This window comes from Vigna angularis, chromosome 6 (genome assembly GCF_016808095.1).
Source record: "Vigna angularis cultivar LongXiaoDou No.4 chromosome 6, ASM1680809v1, whole genome shotgun sequence".
Taxonomy (NCBI): Eukaryota; Viridiplantae; Streptophyta; class Magnoliopsida; order Fabales; family Fabaceae; genus Vigna; species Vigna angularis.
This window is the reverse complement of record NC_068975.1, coordinates 27,336,429-27,362,438: the sequence shown is the minus strand read 5'-3', so window position 1 is coordinate 27,362,438 and position 26,010 is coordinate 27,336,429. Positions and strand designations below refer to the sequence as shown.

General features: G+C 29.3%; 2 protein-coding genes across 2 annotated transcripts in view; one reads left to right on the top strand and one right to left on the bottom strand.

The window, feature by feature from the left end:
* Nucleotides 1-1,408: 1,408 nt before the first annotated feature.
* LOC108344685 (GDSL esterase/lipase LTL1) lies at nucleotides 1,409-7,035 on the bottom strand. Its single transcript, XM_017583135.2, has 5 exons — nucleotides 6,734-7,035; nucleotides 6,467-6,594; nucleotides 6,042-6,284; nucleotides 3,457-3,709; nucleotides 1,409-2,001 (listed from the first exon to the last, which is right to left on the bottom strand). The coding sequence occupies exons 1-5, from the start codon at nucleotides 6,984-6,986 to the stop codon at nucleotides 1,769-1,771; spliced, it is 1,110 nt and encodes a 369-aa protein (XP_017438624.1). The 5' UTR covers nucleotides 6,987-7,035; the 3' UTR covers nucleotides 1,409-1,768.
* Nucleotides 7,036-21,867: 14,832 nt separating this feature from the next.
* LOC108345507 (protein ILITYHIA) overlaps nucleotides 21,868-26,010 on the top strand; it is a 32,907-nt gene continuing 28,764 nt past the window's right edge. Inside the window, exons 1-11 of the mRNA XM_052878830.1 lie at nucleotides 21,868-22,187; nucleotides 22,431-22,807; nucleotides 23,085-23,216; nucleotides 23,309-23,690; nucleotides 23,835-23,981; nucleotides 24,658-24,842; nucleotides 24,934-25,060; nucleotides 25,165-25,238; nucleotides 25,314-25,390; nucleotides 25,481-25,517; nucleotides 25,593-25,759. Of these exons, the coding sequence (XP_052734790.1) occupies nucleotides 22,067-22,187; nucleotides 22,431-22,807; nucleotides 23,085-23,216; nucleotides 23,309-23,690; nucleotides 23,835-23,981; nucleotides 24,658-24,842; nucleotides 24,934-25,060; nucleotides 25,165-25,238; nucleotides 25,314-25,390; nucleotides 25,481-25,517; nucleotides 25,593-25,759 (1,826 nt within the window). The 5' untranslated portion in view covers nucleotides 21,868-22,066. The remainder of the gene's footprint in view (nucleotides 22,188-22,430; nucleotides 22,808-23,084; nucleotides 23,217-23,308; nucleotides 23,691-23,834; nucleotides 23,982-24,657; nucleotides 24,843-24,933; nucleotides 25,061-25,164; nucleotides 25,239-25,313; nucleotides 25,391-25,480; nucleotides 25,518-25,592; nucleotides 25,760-26,010) is intronic.

The window sequence follows — 26,010 nt, the reverse complement described above, 5'->3', positions numbered from 1 at the left end:
ACAAAAACATGTAAACGTGATTCACATAAATAGGCTGGAGTTTTGGTCCCAGCTATCCTCATCCAGGACATCAGTTTTAGATTATTTCCTAATCTTAAGAATGTTTTATATTATATGATAAATTACGAATTTTAATCTTAACAATACAATTGTGGTTCTTCGTGATCTTGTGATTTTGGGATTTTAGAATTTTCGTTTAGAATTGGAGGTTTTGATTTAGGAGCTTTTCGTGTCTTGTTTTTTCTATGCAGATTATTAATGTGATTTGGGGGTTAAAGTTTTCGAATTGGAGTTGTATTTTTTGATTTCACGTTTTTGGATTATCTGTAATTGTATTCTACTCTTGCACTTTTGGGGTTTTTGAAATTTGTGTTCTTACATCTTGGAGTCTTGGAGTTTTGTTTCTGAAATAAAGTTTTGATGGTGAATTGCATTTAACTTAATTGTAATTTCCTTTAACCTTAATCTTAACTTTTCCATGTCAATAACTTTTACCATTTACACGTCAATTGTCCTATAATGAAGGGTTAAATATGTTTTTGGTCCCTTAACTTTTAGTGAAAATTGGAATTAGTCCCTCTTCAAAACTTTGGCCTAATTTAGTTCCCAAACTTTAGAAATGTGTGAATTTAATCTTTTAACTAAATTTTGTTAGGTTTATTTGATGTTTCAAAATAACTCGGCAGGTCATTCACTATTGGTTAAGATGGACATTACACCGCTAACTTTTTAACACCGTCAGCGAGAATGATCAATTTGAACTATTTTTACAAAATATTAAACCAATATGAACAACTCAAAAATAGAAAAATCACTTTGAACACAACTAAAAAAACTAGGAACCAAAATTAGTATTAAGCCTAAAATATTTATATTTCTTAATTTTTGGAAAGAATTTTAAGCCAAACATATTACTATACATCAATTAATATCATATATTAAGATCACGTATCCATGATATATACATGCATATCATCACCTCGATCACCTTTGTGACCCTAGGCCCAATAATTATGTTTTAAATGTTTTTTTAAACTTTGAAGTTTAATATACAATAGTAGAATGCTAAAAAGGATTAAGCCACGTGGGCCAGCCTATCATCCCAGGTAAAAAAAAAAGATCCAAACAGCATCTTCAACTTCAGCTTGACAGTCAGACTTCAATAAAAAAAAAAAATATTTGAATTTGTATTGCGATACTTTATATTAATACACTCCGACAACTTAATTAAGGCATGATACAGATATGAGAAAGTCTCTGCATAAACTCGCATTTAAACGTGTCCTTCTCCATACAAATTCTTTGTGGACAAACTAATTCAAACGGTTTCCAAAAAAAACTTAAACGGATGACATTTAGAAATCTATCTGTGTATATAAAAGGTATCAAGCAATTATTTTTCTGGATGTTTGCAAATAAAGCCTTGCAATGGAATTAAGTTAAAGTCTGCATGGAATAGTTTTTTGAAGTGGTAATACATTATAGATACCTAAGTTTATTATACACTATAAGTTTGAAGCCCATATATGTTTTGGGCTTACCTCTAACCACAAATTATCTCAACCCAAAACCATAAATGGGCAACAAGATACAAACCCTTCTCCTATTTCTCCTCTCAAATCAGGCCTTGCAGAGAGAAAACGTACCAATCCCATGGCATCAAATAATTTGTAACAATACAGCTTAAACAATCAAATATATATATAAGCACAAAATGTAATGCAGAATGTGTGTGACAATCCTAGGAAGAAGAAGAAGATGATGATAATCAGGTCCTTGAATCCAACTGCATAATGGTACTGAGATTCATTGGGTTCATGTATTTGGAGTCTCCAATCATGAATGTTTCCACGATTAATCTGTTTGCTCTCTCACTTGGATGGAAGGGATCCCAAAATGCATACACATTCCTGTTTGGACACAGGTTAGACACTGGTGTACACAGTCCAATCCCATTGAAACGTCCTTGCCCACAGCATGCAACTTTTGAGGTGATAAAACCTGCATTTCAACATTCATGCTTTTAAGTTATTATGTCAAAATGAAACAATGATTTTACGTTTTATAATTGTTGTCTGAGTTACTTCTTCATGGACCGTACTCCTTTAAGTTTTTGCATGGTGCTATGATCAGAAAAATAGCACACTCCTTTAATATTATTGTTATTATTATTAAGTAATTTTATTCGATCAATCACATGTTATCACATGAACATTTTGTTAAAAAGTTGTTAATATCATGGTCCTTTCCTAAAACAAAATGGCTGGTTTGCTTTTCTCCAAAGAGTCAGGGGTCAGAGCACTTCAAGAGTCATCTAATTTGGGTCCCAACGAATAACTGCATGGTATGCAGTTTTTGATCCAATGGTCATTATTTAAAGAGTTTATGGTTATAAATAAATACCTTTTCGTTTCGTATAAGACTTATTTTTTTAAAGAAAAAAAATTGTAACTGTACAATATATTAGCATAATATTAAATTTGATTTTTTTTCGTAAACATACATATTTTTTCTATGAATTTCAACTGTCGTTTAAAATTAATCTATAATAGGTGAAATCAGAACTAATTTTGACTACATTTGTAGCTTTTCAAACATATATAGTTAGTATACCACCAATATTAGTTTAACTTTTGATATTTTCTTATATACAGTTGAGTGGAAAAAGTTTGACTCCTTTAGCAAGTGCTCCATAGCTTTATTTCTTTTTTGAAAAATAATGATGTGGCATTACATAAACATTTTACAATAATCATACGTTAGAATTAATTTTAAAAAAATTATAAGCAAGCATGGTTAATATTGATTAAACTAAAACTATATTACGTACCATGAATCCTTGAGTTATAGAATAAAATGGCAATGTTGATTAATGTTTTCATTTAAACTTAAGTATTAACTACTAACGAAAATATTTCTAATATCTATTTTTTTTCTCTCTCGGGAGCTATATAGTTTCTCATTTGTCAATTACTTTATATTTTACTTTTACATTTTTTGAAAGGAAACTTAAATTCAAATTTAAAACTTAAATATTGGGATAAGAATATCTCTAATGTAGAGTCATACATAAAATCATAAAATTATCCTCAATATCTTATAAGATCGCTTTATTGAAATACACTGACATGAAATATTAAATTATAAGAATAAAAAGTTAATCTATCAAATAAAACATTAAGTAGAAGTTGAATGGAAAGGCCTTAAAAGTGGTTTACAGGAATAAAAAAAAGTAAACTAAAATATTAAAAAACAATTCTTGCAACCGTGATGGTCTAACACAAAAGACTAGTGTGTCTTTATTATTATTATTATTATTCTCAATTTTAAAGTTTTAACGAATTTGTTCTAAAACAAGAGACTTCATGTGGGTCTCATCTATTAGCGACCCAGTTGATAATCAATATCGAAATATATATAATTGATGAGATAGAAAGAGTAAGTGTTTGTACGTACCGTAGGCCTGTGGGTTACTGATAAAATCCATATTGGATTGGAAGGCATTAGCCGAAATGAAGATAGCCGAACCAATTTCAGAGTTAAGTTGATTCACCAACTGTACGAGTTGCGGGTTGAACAATGCAGAAGCTTGTTGCAGATCTGCTGCACACTCCCCATTTCTGCTATGCTGTGCTAATTCTGCAGGTACGCACCCTAATGGCCCCGTTCCTGTCACCAAAACTCGTCTTGCTCCCAATTCATAAAGCCTCTACATCATGCATCACACAAACACTCTTTATTATGCTAACCATCAATGTTTGAAAGTCTCACATGAATAATGTATAAAACCAATTTATAATATATAAATGGAGACCAACTTCATTTTATAAATCAATTTTATGAGATCAAGTTAAATTTAAAGTTTACTTCTTAACCATGTTCTTAACCATATACTGTACTGGTACTACCACCACTAAAACTATCATTTATTTTTTATCTATTGCTGCTCAACACTGCCCATATGCCTATACTTCAAAAACACTGGGTGCACAGATTCACGAGTTATGACACATTAACTCTACATTTATAGTACGCTACCCCACATGCTTCTTACATCAATGTTTATAAATCGGTAGAATGATTCAATGGTCAATGGCTTCGGTAACCCCTCATACCATATCATAACTCTAACTTATTGTTTCACACAACCCAACATGCATCATCAAATTATTCATTTCATACTATTAAGTTCCCACCAAACAGATGACACAATATAGATCTAAGAAACAATAAATTCTTGATATGATACTTCAAACATATAATAAATCTCGATGAGATAAACTCAATTCATGATTTTGATACTAAATCTTACAAAATTAACTTTTAAAATGAAGTTTGTATAATGTGAATTAATCTTTTTTTCTAATTGATATATGAAACTTCTAACACATTAATTACTGAGTAAAGTTTTCCAGAAGTTAAGTCTATTATATATATATATATATATATATATATATATATATATATATATATATATATATATATATATATATATATATATATATATATATATATATATATATATATATATATATATATATATATATATCATTTACTATACTTTGACATTATGCATCTTTGACAGAAGGTGTTGTCCTTGTCCAATTTATGTCTGTATTATTGTTTTTCTGAGACACAATTAATTAACATGTATTGTATTTACCCAAGAGCAACAGACGTTATTATACTAGTACTACAAATGAATGCTAACAGATATCTTTTAGGTGTGATGGTTTTAAAGCATAGTAAACTTTTACACTTTCAAACACTGTATTCTGAAAAAGCATTTTCATTAAAATTTAAATAATATAACTAAAGAGATGTGCTAATTAAGTATTGGAAATGAGAGATTATTGTCACTTTTATCATGGGAATCCTTCCTATATATTATTATCATAAAGTAACAATCACTCTCACTGAATGAATAAAAATAAAATAAAACCTGAAAATGTCACTTTCTCAAAAATCAACGATGGCCACGATTTTTTAAAAAAAATACTCTATAAACCTTACTTTTTAAATTACTTTATTATCTAAAAAATTAAAACAAAACGCTTCCTTAAGATGAACATATAAATAAATGAAAAATCCTTAAGAAGACGATATAAGAGAGAAAGGAGCGAAAACACATCAAAGTGCTCGCAAATGAAAAGAAAAACTACTACAAAGACTATATAAGGGTTTAACGTTGTTCAAATTCAATTAACATATCTGTAAGAAAATTATGTTCTTGTTATTTTTTATAGCCGTTTATAGTCATAAAATCACAATTGAAAATGAATTATTTTATTTGCAAATACTAAAATTAAGATAATACAATTTTTCTTTATAATTATTAGGAAAAAAACTAAAGAAAAAAATAAAGAAAACACACTCTAACTTGTGCTCTCTTCTTTGAGAGAAAATTATAAGATTTAAAGCGGGAAAACATTTTGAATAGGTGACATTCATGATGTAATCATAATATAATATAGGATAATGACACTTTGACAACATTTTTTTGACAACATTTTAATATCATCTACGTGTGTTTATGAATATTTATTATTGATTGTGAAGTAATTTTGGACCAATCACAGGATGACATGTAGATGATGTTAAAATGTTGTCAAAAAAATGTTGTCAAAGTAACATTATCCTATAATATATAAATGAAAGTGTAAATTTCATTTTTCAAACTGGAGGTTGAAAAAAAAATATATTTAGTTTTAAGTTTAAAATGTTAAATTGTAGGTGTGGGAACATATATCGAGTGCAAACCTAAAAGGCAACTTCTTGAAGATGGTATATTAAATAGCAAATAGTTGGAAAAATAATAATTATATGAAAAATGAGCCTGACTTGTCCCCATCAAAGTATTCCTTGCCTAAAGTGGTGAACTATTGGATCCTAGGTTCATCGAAGTTGTGTATATGATGATAATATGCAAGTCAAACATAACTTTGATAGGTGTTAATTAGTGACCGAAATTATAAAGGGATAATAGTATAATAATAATATAATATAATACTAAAAGAAGAGCAACAGAAGAGAATATATACCACAAGAATTTTGCGATATTCGGAAATAAGGTAGACGACATAGTCTGGGAGTGCAAATTGACGTGATCTTGCAGAAAATGGCACGAGGAAATAGTTGTTAACAAAATCATTGCCTCCTAATGTTATGAGGACCAGTGCCTGGTTCACAAGTCTTTGAGCCTGTTCTACTCCAATTAGTGCACTCACCCTCTGTTGATACTGTTCAAAGTACTGTAATTGTCTGCTGATTCGGATTATGTTTATCTGCAATATATATACCATTTTCTGTCAAACACCACAGGAAAGTAAATGTTTGTACACACTTTTATGGATAATAAAAAGGATGATTCATTAATGATTATTAACATATATAGATTCATACATGATTCAACGTAGTAAAAAACCGGTTGAAATGAACGAGAGAAAAAGCAAAAATGTTGGCTTACAAACTGGATTCCAGTGTCATTGAGAATTCCTATTCCAGCAGAAGCAAAATTTGCCCCGACGAGTAGCCTCTCTCCATCCAGCGCAGGATTCAGATACGGCAACGTGGGTTCTGACCCAATTTGCTCACCTATTTGCATCACACACTTCTCATCATTAGCATATTAATTAAGCAATTAAGAGTTTTAGAACATAACAGAACAAAAAAACATGGAGTTGAAAGCTACTGAAAGAATTAATCAGAACAGCGACATGATTAGGGACCCAACTGATAATGTCCGGGATATTGAGGCCGTTGGAGAATCGACCGGTTGCCCTGTGAGTTGGATAGTCAATGCCATAAGGGTATGCGTCGGCACGAGCAGTGGTGAGTAGGTAGTTATTGTTGCCATTATCAACCAACGAATCTCCAAAAACAAAAAACGCTCGAGCCTCGGCTTGTGGAACAAGAACAACGTTGTTACATGTGATTAACACAAGCAAACATAGAAACATAGAAGAATCAAAAACCCTTTGGTCCATTTGTAATGGTAAATAACAACACTGAACTCGGTATGAAGAAGGTAATAAGTTGAGGGGTAGGTTTATATAGAGGTCAGTGGCTGTGATATTTGATGTGGTGAATTAAATAGCTTCTGCTACCACAAGCAGATGGAGATAACGCTCGTAATAAAGAGAGGCCTATCAATTCTATTTTGAATTCAATTCTATGTACCATAGTTCATGTGCGTTAAATGCATCATAACCGGCTTACAGCTAGACCTGTCTTTTCTACCCTCTTTTTCTTTTTTCATCTTCCTACTTTTCTTACATCAAAATCCTGGAGAATATTTCACATTTATTGCCTTTTACCTAAGTCTTGTGTTTTTTCCAATTATTTCAAAGGGTATCAATTAATTTTATTGGTAGTATGAGTATGTTAGAAGAAGAGATGAAAGTCCACTGTTGCCATTATGGATATGTATGAGAAAAAGAAGAGAAATGGTACTTACTAATATCATGTGAGTTAAAAGAAAAATACTTGAATCTACCACACTGAAGCCTCTTCAATATTTGGTCTCTCTTGTTCCCAGTTTCCCCTACCCTATATGGATGGATCCTGCACATAATAGGGTTTAATAAATAACACTCCATGTGCACCATACTCCTTCTTTCTCACCAACACCTTCAAAAATTCATACACCTACGACCAGCTTCGCAATTAATGCCTCTGTGCTAAAACCATCAACTTTTTTTATTGCTACTACTGCAAGTATCAGCCATTTCTACAATAAGGTTTAACCAACCTGAACTACACTTTCTTCGTACAAGTATGACCAAACTTATAGAGTTTCCAACAAAACTACACTTTCTTAATTGTTAAAACATGGATTACATCATGGGATAAACTACTTTCAAATATAAATCAATTATTATATTACTTATTTGGACAATTCAGAATAGTTGCTGTTTTTTTTTTAATTTAATGGTTAAATTTAATTGCTTGTCAGAATCTGTATTAGGAATGTTTTATATTTTAAATTGTTTTTAGAGAAATTGGTCACTTCATTATTATTACTATTATCAAGGTTTTGGTAATCTGTGTACAAATGCGTATTATCAGTTCTTAAAAATACTGGTTTAAAGGAATCAAAATTTTGAAAAATAATAAATATTTATATGATATTTCTGTTATAATAAGTCTTGATTTAAATTTGGTGATCTCCACATATTATTTCCAGATTATTATTACTATTATTTTTTGTTAACTTTTTAGTTTTTTCATAACTAACTTTCTTCTTTTCTTTTCATGCTAATACTATATATACAAATATAGGCATGCAATATATTTTTATAGCAAACTAAAACTTAAATTCTAATATGACCCCCTATTTGTATCACATCTATAACCTAGATGGTCATAGTTCCCATTTATATTTCATTAATGACATAAAAGCTATATATCCAGACTATTATTAGTTAGCACTTAATTTACCTTTTCTTATCATAATTCACTCATAATATATATTTATTAAAATGATGTGCAATACAAGAAAATATAAATCATTTTATTATATAACTTGTAGATTGAATTGATGGGTGACGTTTATTTTATTTTTTTAAGTAATAGTGTGTAGATTTGTTGTTGTTAATAATGTTACAAAGTTGCAGAGTTACAGTAGGGAAAACATATTTCTTGTCATGTTGAAGATCCTTGTCACTTTATATAATTATATTCAAAGTTTTATATGAAATTATCATACGGAATGGAAAAGTAAAAGAGTATAATAAACTACAAGGAACACTTTAACTCCTAATGAAAAAAAAAAATGAAAATGTGAAGAGTTTAATATATATATATATATATATATATATATATATATATATATATATATATATATATATATATATATATATATATATATATATATATATATATGCCTGTATGCAAATATAATATATATACACACACACATATATATATATATATCTTTTGACTAGTATAATTTTAAAGTTTAAACAAAAATGTATATATCCAAACCAATATAATTACCCATTAAACTGCCAAACCGGTGCCTAACATATTATTATATTTTACCAAAATGAAGCAAACAACTTTGCTGCAATTTAAAAACTAGCAATAAATTTTGTACTTTATTATGTAATCAATTAAAAAACATATTATTTTCTAATATAAATGCTAATTAAATACTTAATGGTGCTACGTTTTAATTTTGACAACCTCAAAGTATACAATTAATTATTGAAATAAATAAAACTTCAATTAAGAATATGTGAATTGTTTGTTTAATATACAAATAAATATTTTATACAATAATAGGATATGCTAGCGATTTAGCTCATTGATTGGTTTCGAATAATTTACTCTATTATAAAAGTGTCAATAATTTTATGTAATTGTAAATCATAACGTTAATATTTATTCATTGTTATTTTTCTAAAATATAATTTATATTAAATTAAATGACTATGTTAATGAAATATATAAAGTTATATACCGAAAAAATGTCAACTAATTTCTTGAAAAATAATATTTTTTAATATTATTAGAAAACACTAATTGTATTATTTTATTTAGTTAGTTCAACATTTGCATATTAATTAAATGCAAAGTATGAATTAATATAATTATATTTTTGTCAATGCATAGCTCAATTAAGAAAGCGTTTACTATTTTAATGTATTACATATAGTTTTTCTAAAATTCGTATGTATTAATGGTAATATTTATATAGCTTTTCAAATTAATAAATTAATTTTTATCTATAATTTATTGAGACACTTATAATTTACTTTTATGTATTTTACCTTTAAAATAATTAATTTAGTCTTATTGTAACCTAATCTAATATTCACACCACAAACAGTCATTTGGTCTTAAATAAACAAAAAAAAAGATATATTAAAAAAATTAAGTGTCAGTTATATAACTTTTAAAATATATACAATGTCTAAGGTAAAAATAGTTTATTGAAAATATTAAAAATAAATAAAACTATTGCCATCATATGTTACGAATTAAAAAAAATTATTGTAGTCTCCCTGCTTTTATAAAATGATGAATATATTATTTAACTACATCAATATATTATTAATTAAAATTAATTGAATCATATTCATTTAAAATATATTTTTCTTATATTAATTATATAATTAATAGTTAACATGCATTTAGTCAGTTAAATATTTTAAGTCGTTAATATATTAATTATTTTAAAAAATTTGTTTAACTTTTATTGCTTCGCATCAAAAGTGAACTTTTTCTTTTTCGTATACATTGTAAATAAATGCATGTAGTTAATGTTTGGCATTTCATGGGACGTGACTAAAATAAATAAGATGGAGGAATATTATGCATTCACGAGGCATGACCGCCATAAGCTAACCTTGCAATTTGAGGAAGTAAATTACAACCATGTCCTTAGTTTTTCTATTTAGAGTTATGTTTGTTCACGTTTTGTACAAAACTCGATTTAAATTATTTTTTAATATTACATTGCTCTTGTTTAAAAGAGAGAAAAAATAGCCAAACAATTATAAAAGATACATTTGATATGTATATTTATTATGCTGAAAGGTTCTTGGATACTTAATACAATATTATATATTAAAGAGATTAATATATACCGGTAATATTATACAAAGTAAAAACATGTTAATAGCTATATATATATATATATATATATATATATATATATATATATATATATTATTTCAATTTTAAATTTGTTAGATGATAAAGTTAAAGTCAATTATATATTTTAAATATTATTTGTTGAAATCTGTCATTTTTCATCTTTAAATGTGTCGCATATAATCAAAAGAAGAATAGTATTTAAACTTTATTGTCTTATACTTTGACACATAAGTGGAACTATTAGGTATGTTAAGAACATACATTACAAGAAAAGTTATATTTATTGAGAAACTTTTATCAATGAATGTCTATTTCTTAGTAATGTTCATTTATCGATAAATTGTGGTAAGTAATTTATCGATATATATTAGTTGATAATGTTCATTTACCGATGAATATATCCATTAGTAATACTTATTTATCAATAAATTTACCAATAAATTACAACAGATAATTTATCTACGAATATATTTGTCGGTAAATTATATGGGTCATTACCGACAGGTAAATGTCATCGGTAATTGCATTACTGAATTTGATTACAAAGTTTTGTAGGTCAGTTTTTCCTCTATGAGCGAAAACCTTCTATGCGAGCCTTCCTACGAGCCTCTTTGTGTTCGTGCACCTCCTTACATTTGGGAGCCTTCATGCGTGCCTTCTTGTTATGTTCACGAGCCTCTTTACTTTATGCACGAAGCAACCTTGTATCACCATCTCCATCCCTATCGCCATCCAACGTGTGGTCATGGGTGTGATTTTTCCTTGACTTTGTTTTGCTTGATTGTCTTTTCCAAGCCATTGATGTATATATATAACTCCATATTTTCTTTCACACTCGACAGTTTAAATGAGTTGTGCATGTTGATGAGGTGTTTCAACAAACTCATCTTCGAAATGGATTTGAATAATTTGTTTATGAGAGGTATTAGAGAACACATGCAAGTAAACTCCTTTACAAACTTCAAACTTTTACTATTTTGTTTCTTTTATTGACAATTTGCATATTCTTTAACATGAAAATTTTACAACTAAACTCTAATAGGTCATATCAGAGTAAAGGTCATGTCCTAATGCATCAGAAGCAAATACTAATGACAATGACATCATTAGGACACCAAATATTGAATAAGTCAATAATATGTAAAATCGTTTTTTATAAGAGTTCCATTATTTGACAATAGTAGAAATATTTGTTTATTTTTATTATATTAAACATGTGAAAGATTATTGTACTTTTGATGGCAAACCCCTAGTTAATAAGTCAACGAAAAAAGCTATGGCCAAGCACATACAATAATAGTGGGTTTCATTTGTGTAAGATGGATCCATGTTCTTTTATTGGACCAATGATTTATGTTCTTGATAGAGTGAGTTTTTTTTTGGGCCTTATATTATGGGACAAGTAGTATAAAATTTTCTTTTAGGCCTTGTACAATGAGTCAAGTAGTTTAGGGTTTTCTTTGGGCCTATGGTAGTAGTGTAGGATTTCGAGCCTATGATTATGGGCTAAAGGAGGTGCCTTTAGGGTTAAGTTATAGTCAACCACACTTATATGCCTAACTTGGTCTCCAAGGGTTGGGACATGTTGGTCTTTTGTGCCTTTGGTGCATGAGAAGCATGATCTTACCACATGGCAAGTTCCTTTAGCACATGATTTTATCTTAGCCTTCAAACTAGATCAAACAGGTTTTTTTTCTCCTTTTGTTGGAGACACCTCTTGAGTTTGACCAACCTCTCTTGAGTTAGAATAACCTCTCTTAAGAACACCTAAAACATCGTACCCCTATCTTCCCAACTAGAGGATCCTTCAAATTAGAAAATGTTAATAATAAACACTATTACCCTAATCAGGAAAAAAATAGAAATTGTGCGGTTCAAAAAAAGTTACACGAGCATAAAAGGTGAAAATGACGAGACCACCATATCTCTATTTATAGAAAACCCAAGGGACATGTGGCATCACCAAGATCATCAAATCCAACACCATCCAACGATTGAGGGAACGTGACGTTACAATTTCGGTGTCAATGCTGACAACTCGATTCACAAGGCATTGATGTGGTCCACGAGGCGACACACCCACCCATCACCAACAGTCATATTTTTAAAGGAGCAATCGAGCGACAACCAACCGTTTTCGCTTCTGGTCTTTAACCACGCTTAAGACTTGGGGTGGGGGGAGTATGGGGGCATGTATGGTATGTATTGGTGTGTACATGCCGACCACAATATTGTGTTTGACCGCTAAAGGCATGGAAAAAGCCAACTAGTCATGATTAAAATCAGCTAAACATTTAATTAGTGTAAACAAGTCAATAATAATGTTTAAAAGAAATTGAATTGTAATTAGGTCAACCCTGATCAAAAGTTTATTGAGAAAACTTAAATATAGGTCAAAGGTATAGTTGTTGGGACATTAATTGTGTTTTTATTATAACATTAATCGTTTTAATCAATCGAACCTAAACCGACTTTTAGCAAGTATCCTCAATAGATTGATGAACAAATGACCTTAATAAAGAGAGGACAATATCGAAGTGTTGTTTTAAGTCAACATTTGACCCTACACTCGAAAAAAAAAAGTTCTTTTGACATTTCCCTAAAAAAATGTATAACCAAGTTTTCTTTGTGTTTGATTACAAATATACAACAAAAACTAAGTTGAATTTATATAATATAATAATTAATAGTTTGTTGATTGGACTTTTGACGATGGTTTGCCACCCAATCATAGTTATTTCCTTTTTAATTTTCAACTTTAAACAATGATTTTCCATCCAACCATCATTATTTTTTACTTTAAGAACTTGTAACGATGGTTGGACAAAGAACCATCATTATTTCCATTGATATTTTACTTCCCCATAATAATAATTGAAAACTTTGTTTTATTTACTAATTGTCACCGTATCCTATTTTTACAATAATGACTTTTAACTTGTCATTAATTTGCATCGTTAATAAACCTTTTTACACTTGTGAAAATTATTTCAATATAGTTAAACAACATTATGTACTAAATCTTACTCTAAAGTAATGTAAAACATATAACATATGTCAATAGAAAACATGTACCTACTAATATTTATCACTTAACCACTTATATACACATATATACAAAAAGTAATTATAAAGAAGATTTAAATCAAAGTTTTTATTTATTTTCTTAATGTTACTCCTACACATGTATCAATATTTGTTTACATGTTTAGTACAATTATAATAGTTCATCACATAAATAACACATACAAAAATAAATTAATGAAAACAAAATGATAACATAAGATATATTAAATATGTTTTACCATATATTAATGTTTGATTCAATCCAATATTGGGATTTACTCACAAACTCCAAAATGATGATGAATCAAAGTAAGTTCATTACGACCCATGTTGCATATTAACACATATTGCATTATGTAAAAACTCTCTCCTTAGTTTTTGACCACCAATATTTTAGTTTATGTGATTTAGATTATTAGTGAAAAATGATATATTTGTTACAATATATTTTTCAATACTTCATAATAACATTAATGATTAACACATCATCCCATATGTATAATTCCAACATAATTCATACTATTTCCATTAATCTAAGTAAACATTGGCATACAAACATAAGTTGTTTAAACTAAAACTACAAAATTAGCCAAATATAAAAACTATCATTTTGTATTTATAAAACATACACACAACAAGTCAATCAAAGAAACTAAAAGAATGATTTTTTCTTTTTAGTTTTAGCAAAAATGAGTTTGTTTAAGTGAAAATTTCTAATTTAAGAGTTAATTTACAATGTTATTTTCACTTGAGTGAAATATTTTTTAATATATAACCTATTTTTTATTGACTGAAAATATTTCGTTTGAATAAAATTATAAGAAAAATTATTTTCAAAATGAAACCATTTTTTTTCAAAAACATTGTAATCATACAATTTTTAAATAATTCAAAGGTTTAAACCCTTTAGTTGTCCCTATTTATGTGGATTTTTCCCATTTTGATCCTCTTCTTATTAGAATCCCCAATTGAGTCCTTAAAAGTGCTAATTTGAATCAATGGAGCTCCTGCTGTTAAATTTATTTAACGGGGTCAAGTTTGTGCACAGGTTTGAACGTTGACGTAGCCAGTTTTTTCCACATCACTCATACTATGTCAGAGTCATCTTTTCCAACAGCACAAACCTAATTTCCCTAGCGTCGCCGCCGTAAAGCCGCTGCGAAGCCTTCAGTCTCGTCGTCACCACCTTGTTATGCCGCAACCGTGAAGCTATTGTGAGAACGCCAGTAGCGCCTTCGCTGCACCGTCACCTTCTTCACGCATCCACCATCTCGTCGCACCTCAATGTTGAAGGAGTTTAGTGGTCAACGACAAGAGTTAGATCCAAAGACAAAGGCAAAGTTAGATCCAAAGACAAAATAATAATCTTCATTTTCTACCCTCACACCTCTTTACTTTCTTCCTCTTCTCATCTCTGTTCGTGTCTATACTTTTCAGTTCAGAGCCAGACTCAAGGAGTTCAAAGACCTCAACTTTGGATTTGATCTGCAAAATCTGATGTATGCCCTTTATTGCTTTTCAAGATTTTATGGTCTTTCTAGTCCCAAAAACTACCATTAGGACCACCATCACAACAACAGAATGAATATTCTTATGGTGGTTCTCATCATCAACAATCCAACAACAAAATCAACATTCATTCTTATCATTTCTCAGTCATTGCAACACTGAAACTGACATCTTTACCTTATACCTTAATGCCCTTCAACTCCAAGGTATCATTTTTCATTCTCCTTTGGTTCTAATTTTTCAATCGATTCACGTTAAAAAGGGTATCTTTTTTTAAAATTAGCATTAGTTAGAGAAAATTAAAACAAAGAAGGATAATAGGTATGGTAGGAGATTAGGAACCAATGTGAGTGGATTAAAATACATATTAGAAGAAAAAAGTTATCTGTTTTTGTTGAGAATGTCTTGAAGAAGAACAATTATGTGGGCTTTGATTTAAATGTTAAATGGGGTTGCTGGGTTTGTTTAGGATAGAGAATTTATGGGCGGATCAGTTTGATCTAAATGTTAAATGGTTCTTCCAATGCTTCTGACAATGCTTTTGGTGGCTCTTTTGATGTGGTGAACTCCATGGCCTCTGAGAATCCTCTTCAATCTAAAATGGGTGCTAGGAATTGCGCCAATCTCTTTTGGCAAGAGAACTCCCCTGCTGGATTTTTCTCCATTGAAAATAGTTTCTGTTGTTGGGGAAGATAATTTTTCTTCATTTACCCACATAAATATTAAATTATTACATTTTACTAAAATTCAAGTCTCACCATGCCACGTTTCAACTCTCACCATGCCACGTCTTAAAAAATAGACACATCAACCTTCCACTTGTTCACAAACTTAACCCCGTTAAGTAAATTTAACGACAGGGGCTCAATTGATTCAAATTAACACTTTTAAGGACTCGATTGGAGATTCTAATAAGAAGGAGATCAAAATGAGAAAACCCCACATAAATAGGAACAACTAAAGGGTTTAAACCTAATTCAAAATAATCAATCAAAACCAGATTGATTAAAACATCATCTTTAACTCATTCAACCATACAAATCTCATCTCAAACATTAAAAATAACTTCAAACAACGTATAATTATGCACAAAAACTCAATACAGAGTGAACATGTTACTTTTACATTTAAATAATTGGCTTAATATTTTGTCCCTGAATTTTGTCAATTAGGTAATTCCTTTTAAAAAGTTTATCAAATTGTATTTCATTTAGTAAATTTTGCGTCAACGTCGTCCTTTCCGTTAAATACACACAAACAACGTTAACCTTTTTTTCTCCCTCCTCTGCTATTCTGCAATGTAGGAGACCTTTCTCTTTCTTTTGTCAGTGCTATCTTTTCAAGTGAACCTAAACTTTTTAAAGTTAATATCAACATTAAGTACAACTGAAACATCATTCAAATATTCACCATTTCAAAATTCTGATTCAATAAAAGTAGGTGTTTAAAATATCTATGTACCTTATCATAGGTTAATAATACGCTTTTTCTAATTATAACTTTTATCATTTTTATCTGTTATTTAATATTTTCATGTAAAAATAAAGAATATATTGTATATCAATTAGAATAATTAAAAATATTTTTGATAGAAATATAAACATTTTAAAAAGAGTATTATGAAAAGAAAAATAAGTTTTTTAGAACAATCCTTATAATTAGAGCCAAAGAGAGTATTGTAACAAAATAATTATAAAGTTATATTTTAGTTTTTAATGTTTGCATTATAATTAATATACATAAGTTATTTTTAAACTATGTAAAAAAAGTAAGATATAATTTTAAAAGGAGCAAATAATAGATAAAGCTACTCAGTCAAGTTTTCTAAAAATAAATTTGTTACCGGTTAAGTACGTGAATGACACTACTAATGAAAAATAAAAATATTTCTTAATAAACTAACTGTAGAAAATCAATTGAGAGGGTAGCTGTTAACTTCTTATATTTTAAATTTATTATGAAATCTATTAAAGTGATAAATGTTTTTGTAAATTATTCATTTATTTGTTAACCATGTACATCACATTCATAAATGAAAATAAAAACAATATTAGGTTTAATAATACAATTAAATATGAAAATAGAAATAATTCAATCTGTAAGAATTATTAGAAATCAAAATTAAATTTGTGATATTATTTATTAAAATTAATAAACTTAAATATTTCTATATTTAAATAAATTAACTATTCTTTTTACTTAAAAGACGCAGAAAGCACAATTTAGCTAAGTCATAAAATAAATTTCATTATTTTTAGTAATCTTTGAACAATACACTATAAAAAAAAAGAATTATACAACATATGAGTCACGTTGATTTCTTTTATTAAGGTTAATGAGATTTAGTCAAATAAATAGATATTTATTATCTCTTTTTAAAAGCCAAAAGGTTTTTGTCAAGTTAAAAATTAACTTCACAAAGTGTTAAAACACATTTGCATATGTTAAAACACATTTGCATACCTACGCTTGTACAGTGACAAAAGTTTTTTATCAAGTTAAAAAGTAACTTCACTTTTTTTTAAGAAATAATATTGACTCAAAATTTACTAAATAAAAACTAATTTGAACACTTTTAAAAGAAGAATCTAATTAACAAAATTCAACAAAATCGTAAACAAAATAAACTACTAAACTTAAATAATTTAACTTAAGATTTTATTAAAAATAAGCACTTTCTTTTAAATTCAATTATATAATCATTAAAATTATTTAAAATTCAGGAATTTAAAACAAATTATTCGTACATAACATAATCTTATAGTATCTGATTAAATAAGTTGAGGCAACTTATATTTAAAGTTGACTCACTAAAATTATAAAAAAAATCATAAAATAAATAAAATAAAAAAGCACATTGTTTTTAAAATCTAATTGGATGTTACTTGACTTCTCAAATATCAAATATTATGAAGTGTAATCATAGTTAAAAATTAGAAAAATAAAATTAAAAAGAAATAGAAAGTTTTGTTTTATTTTGTAGTGAGAGAGGCACGAGTTTATTTATTTATTTTCTATTTTTTAAGGATTACAAATAATATAAAGTTTTCAATATAGTTAAAGAGCGATGCCTTACATAAATTGTCAAGAAAAAAAGACACGTATTTAAAAATAGCGTACGCAACTTTCACCGAGAATTCTAAATAAATAAATTGAATGAATCTCTTTCACACACACACACACATATATATATATATATATATATATATATATATATATATATATATATATATATATATATATATATATATATATATATATATATATATATTTTAACAATGTGTACCGGATTTTAGTAAACAAAAATACCCTTATATATCATGGATTCTAGGTTTTAAGGTTAAGGGTATTTTAATAATTTTCATTCTCAAAACTTAAAAAAAAAAAAGAAACCCCCCAAACCCTTACTCGCGCCTCTCTCATTCCTCTCAATCCTTTCTCTTTCATCTCTCTCACTCCAACTTTTTCTCTGTCATCCCTACTGTAGTCCCAATTGAAAAAATCAGAAACACTTGCCTTTAAACAATTTGTCTTTGTAAAGAGTTGAGTCATTGACATATTCACCTTCAGGCAAAGGTTCATTCAAGATCTCTTCAATTTCACTATCTTCATTAACCTCTCTAATTTCATCATCTGCATATGTTGAATCATCATCTCTAAAAAAAACCCTCCAGGCCAATTACCAATTCTTTCGGATGTCATTATGCTTGTGAAAATTAGATAAAATTATATACGACAAAAATTATAAAATGAAAACTCATTATAAAGTCATTTTTTGTAAGAAATTGTTTAACAACGATTGTTTCTGATTTTTTCCAGGTCAATTTCCAATTCCTTTAATGTCATTATGCTTGTGAAAATTAGATAAAATTAGATAAAATTAGATAGGACAAAAATTATAAAATAAAAAATCATTATAAAATCATTTTTTGTAAGAAATTGTTTAACAGCGAGTATTTCTGATTTTTTCCAGGTCAATTACCAATTCCTTTATGCTTGGGAAAATTGGATAAAATTAGATAAGACAAAAATTATAAGATGAAAACTCATTATAAAATCATTTTTTTGTAAGATTGTTTAACGACAATTGTTTCTGATTTTTTCAATTGGGGCTACAGTAGGGATGACAGAGAAAAGATTGGAGTGAGAAAGATGAAAGAGAAAGGGTTGAGAGGAATGAGAGAGGTGAGTAAGGGTTTGGAGGGTTTCTTTTTTTTTTTTTAGTTTTGAGAATGAAAATTATTAAAATACCCTTAACCTTAAAACTTAGAATCCATGATATATAAGGATATTTTTGTCTACTAAAACACGGTACACATTGCTAAAATGTACCAACTGAAAAACAGGCGTACGCGCGTTAGCAAACCCCATATATATATATATATATATATATATATATATATATATATATATATATATATATATATATATATATATATATATATATATATATATATATATATATATATATGAGTTTGTTAAACTTTTTTTTTCACTTGGTAAAGTGTATAGTTTTAGTAGATAAAAAAAATTCACCTTCATAAAAAAAGACATACTTTAAACATAGAGATATTTTAATAATTTTTGTTTTTAATTAAAAATTAAAAAAAAAATCAGAAAGACTCACATAATCTTAACTCATTTTCTTCACTTATCAATTTCTTTTTCTGTCCCATCTCCATCATCTCTCTCACCCACACATTGTAACCTGGGATACTGTAATTTGTTGCTCTTGTTCTGTTCATTTATTTGTTTGCCACTTTAATAACAAAATAATTGATGATATCGATGTTGATTTTTTATTGGAGGGTTGTGTTATATATTTTCCATTCTAATTGTTATTAATTTCGTTTTTAAATTTTAGAAGCAGTAATTTATCATACTTTGACTATTATGTGGCCTGCCTTGTTTGGTAACTTCCTTTATTGTTTTTGCTCAACATTTGAATAAAGAAATAATTGATATGTTTTGATTTAAAATCATGTTTATTTGCAATTGAAGAATCATAACTGGTGTGAAAAATCATTAATTATACATGTTTATTTTATTTTACTATATTTTTAACTTATTTTTCTCTAAATTTTTACAAGAATAATGACATCTGAAGGAATTTGTAATTGGCCTAGGGTGCTTTTTAGAGATGATGATTCAACATTCGAAGATGATGAAATTGGAGAGGTTCGTGAAGATGATGAAATTGGAGATGTTCGTGAAAATGATGAAATTGAAGAGATGTTGAATAAACCTTTACCTAAAGGCGAAAATGCCAATGACACAACTCTTTACAAAAGAAAATTGTTTAACAGCGACACCCATGCTTATCATTTCTATTGTGAATCAAGTAAGAATATATTATTGTTTGGTGCTACAAGTTTTTTTTTCTTCCTTTTTTGAAATTAACTTATAAGTTTTTCATATATCCTTTTCTTAAGGTTGGAGTTGTTGTGAATATTATAAATCAAGTTGGAGAAGAGGCGAGAATGCGTTAAAAGTATCATAATCCTCTAACAAAAATAAGTTTTCCATCAAGGAACATGCTGCATCCATACTCACACCATATGCCTTTGAGTTGGTTCAACATGAGATTGAGTTATCTACAAAATATGCAACAACTGTGATTGACAATGACTCTTACTCAGTGCAACATCATACCAAACTCGATGAAGGTTGTTTTGTAACTTGGATAAAGGAAAAATATTCAATTCATTGTTCTTGTAAAGAATTTGAATTTTTCGAGATACTATGTAGACATGTTATTCGAGTGTTGTTAAAGATTGACTATTTTAGCTTTCCAAAAGAATATCTTCCTTCTAGATGGAGAAAAGAAAGCTCATTGATCCCAAAAAGACACATATTCAACTCTAATGATAACTCCAATGTTGAGCGTTTGGTTGGTTATCTAACCGACAGTTGGACCATTGTTGGTTGAGAAATAATGGCCAGCGGGTTTTGGGTACTGTAGAAATGATAAAGAAAATGTTGGAATGAGAGAAATGAAAGATAAAGGATTGAGAGGAACTAAAGATAAAAAAGAAAAGTGAGTAAGAGTTTAGGAGTTTCTTATTTATTTTAATTTTGAAAATGAAAATTATTCAAATATATCCTTGACCTTAAAACTTAGAATCTATAATATATAAAAGTATTTTTGTTAACTAAAATTTGATATACTATATACTAAAGTGTATCAACTAAAAAACACACTAGAACAAACTCATATATATATATATATATATAATTTTTTTTTGTCATATTATAAAATGATAAAAACAACTACCTCTTATAATAAATTAAATTTTCATGATTATTTATTTTTAGTTAATATTATTTTATTTATTTAACTTTATTTTATGATTATTTTTTAGTTAATACTGTTTTATTTATTTAATTTTATACATAAGTAAGTAAAGTAACAGAGAAGATAGAAGTATGAATATTTAGTTATGTAGTTGGTTGGTACAGAAATGAGTAGAACAAGTATTAATTGTATATCATTCGGTGTTTGCCTGGTATTAGCTGTTTGGAGGGAAGGGACAGTGAAAAGGTCGGGGCTAGAATGTCTTTTTAGTTGTTTTGGGGTTTAAACAGTAAGCCAGGGTGTGAATAGTATTACCCATGTTTGTGACCAAAAAATTATAATTGTCAAGATCCAAAAATAAAGAAGAGAGAAGCGAGAGAATAGAAAATAGAAAAAGAAAAAAATTGGCGTTGATTTGTTTTTCCTTTCAACGAAAGTCCGAACCGAACACGACAGGTTCAAGCTATAGCAGTACCCAAAACCCTAGCTAATCTCAGTAGTGAGTAAGTGAAACGCACTGTGTTTGTAGGACTTGAAGCGTGGCTGCATTAAGTTATCCGATTCCAAGCTTACAATTTCTTTCGGATCTTTGCAATGGCGGAATCATTGCAATCTCTCGTTTCCCTCTCCGAATTGGTTTCCACTTCCTCCACTAACCAACGAGTTCGGATATTCCGTCGCGAAATTCCCGCGTTCTTGAGTTCCTATGCCTCAGGTCAGCACCGAAACCATCACGCCAATGCGCCATTCCCATTTCACACTCTCCAAACTCAATTCACCATTTCCATTTCCATTTCCATTTCCTCTAAACGGCGATCGTTTTATCGCGAACGCTGCTTTCTTTCTTTCTCTGTTCTTGCTGCTTTCTTTCTTTCTATGTTCTTGCTTAATCAGTCATGAAGGTCTGAATGCGCGATTTGTTTGTTGTTCGACTTAATCAGTTTGGTCTATTTTGCAGAAATGTCAACCGAGCTCGCTTCGCTACTTACCGATATAGTGTTCCGAACGGTTGCGATTTACGATGATCTCAGATCGAGGAAAGCGGTTGATGAAGTGATTGTGAGAGCGTTAGGGGAAGAGGTGTTCATGAAGACCTTCGCAGGAGCTCTAGTTCAGAATATGGAAAAGCAATCCAAGTCTCAATCTCATGTTGGATGCTATAGACTTCTCAGTTGGTCGTGTTTACTTCTGAGCAAGAGCCAGTTCGCCGCGCTTTCCAAGAATGCTTTGTGTAGAGTGGCTGCGGCGCAAGCTTCTTTGCTTAGTCTAGTCTTGCAAAGGTCTTTTCGTGAGGGAAGGGCTTGCAGGAAAAAAATTTTCCATTTGTTTTCCCAGGTTCAGCCCAACTGTCGTTTCTTTTATTTTATTAATAATAATAATAGCAATATCCTCAATTTTATCCTCAATATGTTTTACAACAAGATTGTACGATAATGAGAGAGAGACGATATAGAAGTGATGAGGGACACTACTGTCAGTGAAAAAAAATATTATTGTATAAATTAATGTACGACTCGCTATAAATAACAACTTATAGAATTTTGACTTCCTCCTTTGCAGTTTCAATGCATATAAGAAATTATATTGTAATTTATATGTTTATGCTTTTCAGTCACTTAATATCTATAAAGTCTACATGGAAGAGCTGAGAAATGGACGAATTCCTTTCAAGGATTGTCCTGAATTATTAATGTTCTTGCTGGAGTTCTCATTTCAATCTCCCTCTTTAGTTGTGGAATTCAAGGTGAGTGGGTGTATGTAATTTTTCTTGTTTATACTTTGCATTGGGTTGATCTTAACCTTATAGGGTCTGATGTAGTTTTTTGCTCCTTACAGCCAACGTTTCTTGATATATATGTTAGTGCGATACTGAGTGCAAAAGAAAAGCCTGGAAAGAGTCTTACTGAGGCATTTCGTGTTCTTTATTTGCAAATGTCACATGAAGATTTTCAAAATATTGTTGTACCATCTTCTGTTAAAATGCTCAAACGCAATCCGGAGATTGTGTTGGAGTCTGTTGGCATTCTTTTGAAGTCTGTTAACCTTGATCTGAGTAAATACGCAGCTGAAATTCTTTCAGTAGTATTAGCACAAGTCCGGCATGCTGATGAAGGGAGGAGGGATGGGGCACTGTCTATAGTCAGGAGTCTGAGCCAAAAATCTAGTAATCCAGATGCATTGGACACAATGTTCAATGCTATCAAAGCTGTTATTAAAGGTATTAAATTGCCTTATGTTGGTATATTTGGCTGGTTATGATGCCAGTTAGACCATTTGGTGATGTGGGGGTTATCTTGATTTTTGGTTGACAATGTAAATGGTGCTTTTGTAATATATTTGACCACAAATTTCATTCGAACAGGCTCAGAAGGAAGGCTTACTTTTCCATACCAGAGAGTAGGGATGGTAAATGCAATACAAGAATTGTCTAATGCACCAGATGGAAAATACCTTATCAGTCTGTCTCGTACAGTATGCGATTTTCTTCTATCATACTACAAGGATGATGGTAAAGTTCTAATATTCCTTTGAATTTTGAATCTGTTTATGTATATTTTTCTTTACTAAGTGGGTGTTATACTTTTTTATTCAATGATAAAATAAAATATTATTAGAGAGGAAAGAGATAAAGTACATATTGAGGAAGGGGATCAGATATCCTCGTAATGAAATATTGGGGATCAGATAAAGTACATATTAGGGAAGGGAATAGAAATGTGAAGTGCTGTTTAATCTCTTTGTTCCTTTTTAAATGCTGATACTTCAGAAAAATATTCCTTCCTATTTATATGATTAACGTTAATTATATCTTCCTACCCAAATTTTAATGAACTTCAGCATTTATCATGGAAGTGTAAATAGAGAACAACTAATTTGTATTTATTATGAATTAGAAATGATAAAAGGGTCAATAGGGAACTTCATAACTTTATGAGGAACTGCAAAGGATATTATTTTTTTGGTTCCTGAACAAAAGCCTTAAAAGTCACTTAAAATAGTAATAGAAGAAGTAATATTTACTTAAAACTGTTTTTTGCAATTTGTTTTTAACAGCTTACTTTATTACTTTAGAAAATTTCTGAGTTCTCTTTTAATTTGGAAGATCTTTTTTACGTGAAAAAATCCCTAGCAAAAGGGTCATATGATTATTTATTGCAGACTCATACTCCACATTTAATTGACAGGAAATGAGGAGGTGAAAATTGTGATTTTGTCAGCCATAGCTTCTTGGGCAGTTAGATCTACAGATGCCATTCAAGAGAGTTTGGTTTCCTTTTTTGTTTCTGGCCTCAAAGAGAAGGAAACGTTAAGAAAATGTTTTCTGCGCAGTCTACATACTATTTCCAAAAATGAAGATGCTATCTTAAAGGTGACCTGTTACTTTGATTTGTTATAATTGCTTCTCAATTTATCTTGTGCATGAACTTGACTCACTCATGTTTCAATTAAGTATATTTCAGATGTTACCGTTGTTTGGTGCTCTTGTCCAACTTGTTAAAACTGGCTATACTAAGGCAGTGCAACGTTTAGATGGCATGTACGCATTGTTACTAGTTGCAAAGATAGCTGCTGTTGACATTAAAGCTGGTTTGTAGTAGTAGAAATCTTTATATTTTTAAAGTTGAAGTTCTGTTTTTTCTTTTTATTTTGCCAAAATTTTTCATTTGTTCTGTTGTGTTCTACTTGCCTAGAGGAAACATTGGTAAAAGAAAAGATATGGGCTCTGATATCACAAAATGAATCTTCGGTTGTGCCAATTTCTATGGTGATTACTCAACTAAAAATGGTTTTATAGCATTACACAGGATTTATTCTACATATCTAAAAATTTGCTCTGCAGGCTTCAAAGCTATCAATTGAGGATAGCATGGCATGTGTCGATCTTCTTGAAGTGCTTCTTGTGGAACATTTACAGCGGTAAATTTTATTATAATGCCAAAAGGTTGTCTATAGTTTACGTCTTTATTGTTGTATGCTTTATTGTGTTTTGTTTTCTTCATCCTGCAGTACACTATCCAACTTCTCTGTCAGATTGTTGTTACAGGTAAAACATTTTGCATTTGATCAGATTTCTATATTAGTATTTTAAGTTGACTCATTTATTGTTAACTAAATGCAGTTACTGGTTTTTTTTATATGCCATCCGAGGTGGGATATTCGAAGAATGACATATAATGTTACTAGGAAGATTATCACGTCTGCTCCTAAGTTATCTGAAGATCTATTCTTGGAATTTTCAAAGTACCTTTCTTTGGTTGGAGAAAAACATTTAGCCTTAAAAATAAGGTAAATAGCTTATTGTACACTGATATGCATATTTATCAGTTAAATTAGTCAACTGGATTCAGAAAGGTATCTCTTCATACGAATAGTTGCATATTTTGCTATTAGATTTGGTCTTACAATAAGCTCTTACAATTTCTCTTATCCAGAAGTCATAAATTATCTGGAAAGTTCCTCTTCAAATTCCCCTTTGGGATGTTTGCTGCTTGTCTAAATTTTTCGTAGTCACACTACTAAATAATGCTGTTTTATAA

Excerpts from the sequence above, each read along its gene's own strand:
- LOC108344685 (XM_017583135.2), bottom strand. The coding sequence starts at position 6,986 with ATGGACCAAAGGGTTTTTGATTCTTCTATGTTTCTATGTTTGCTTGTG. Across the intron at positions 6,285-6,466 it reads ATGACACTGGAATCCAGTTT|ATAAACATAATCCGAATCAG; the intron begins GTAAGCCAACAT and ends TATATATTGCAG. Across the intron at positions 3,710-6,041 it reads AATATCGCAAAATTCTTGTG|AGGCTTTATGAATTGGGAGC; the intron begins GTATATATTCTC and ends TGCATGATGTAG.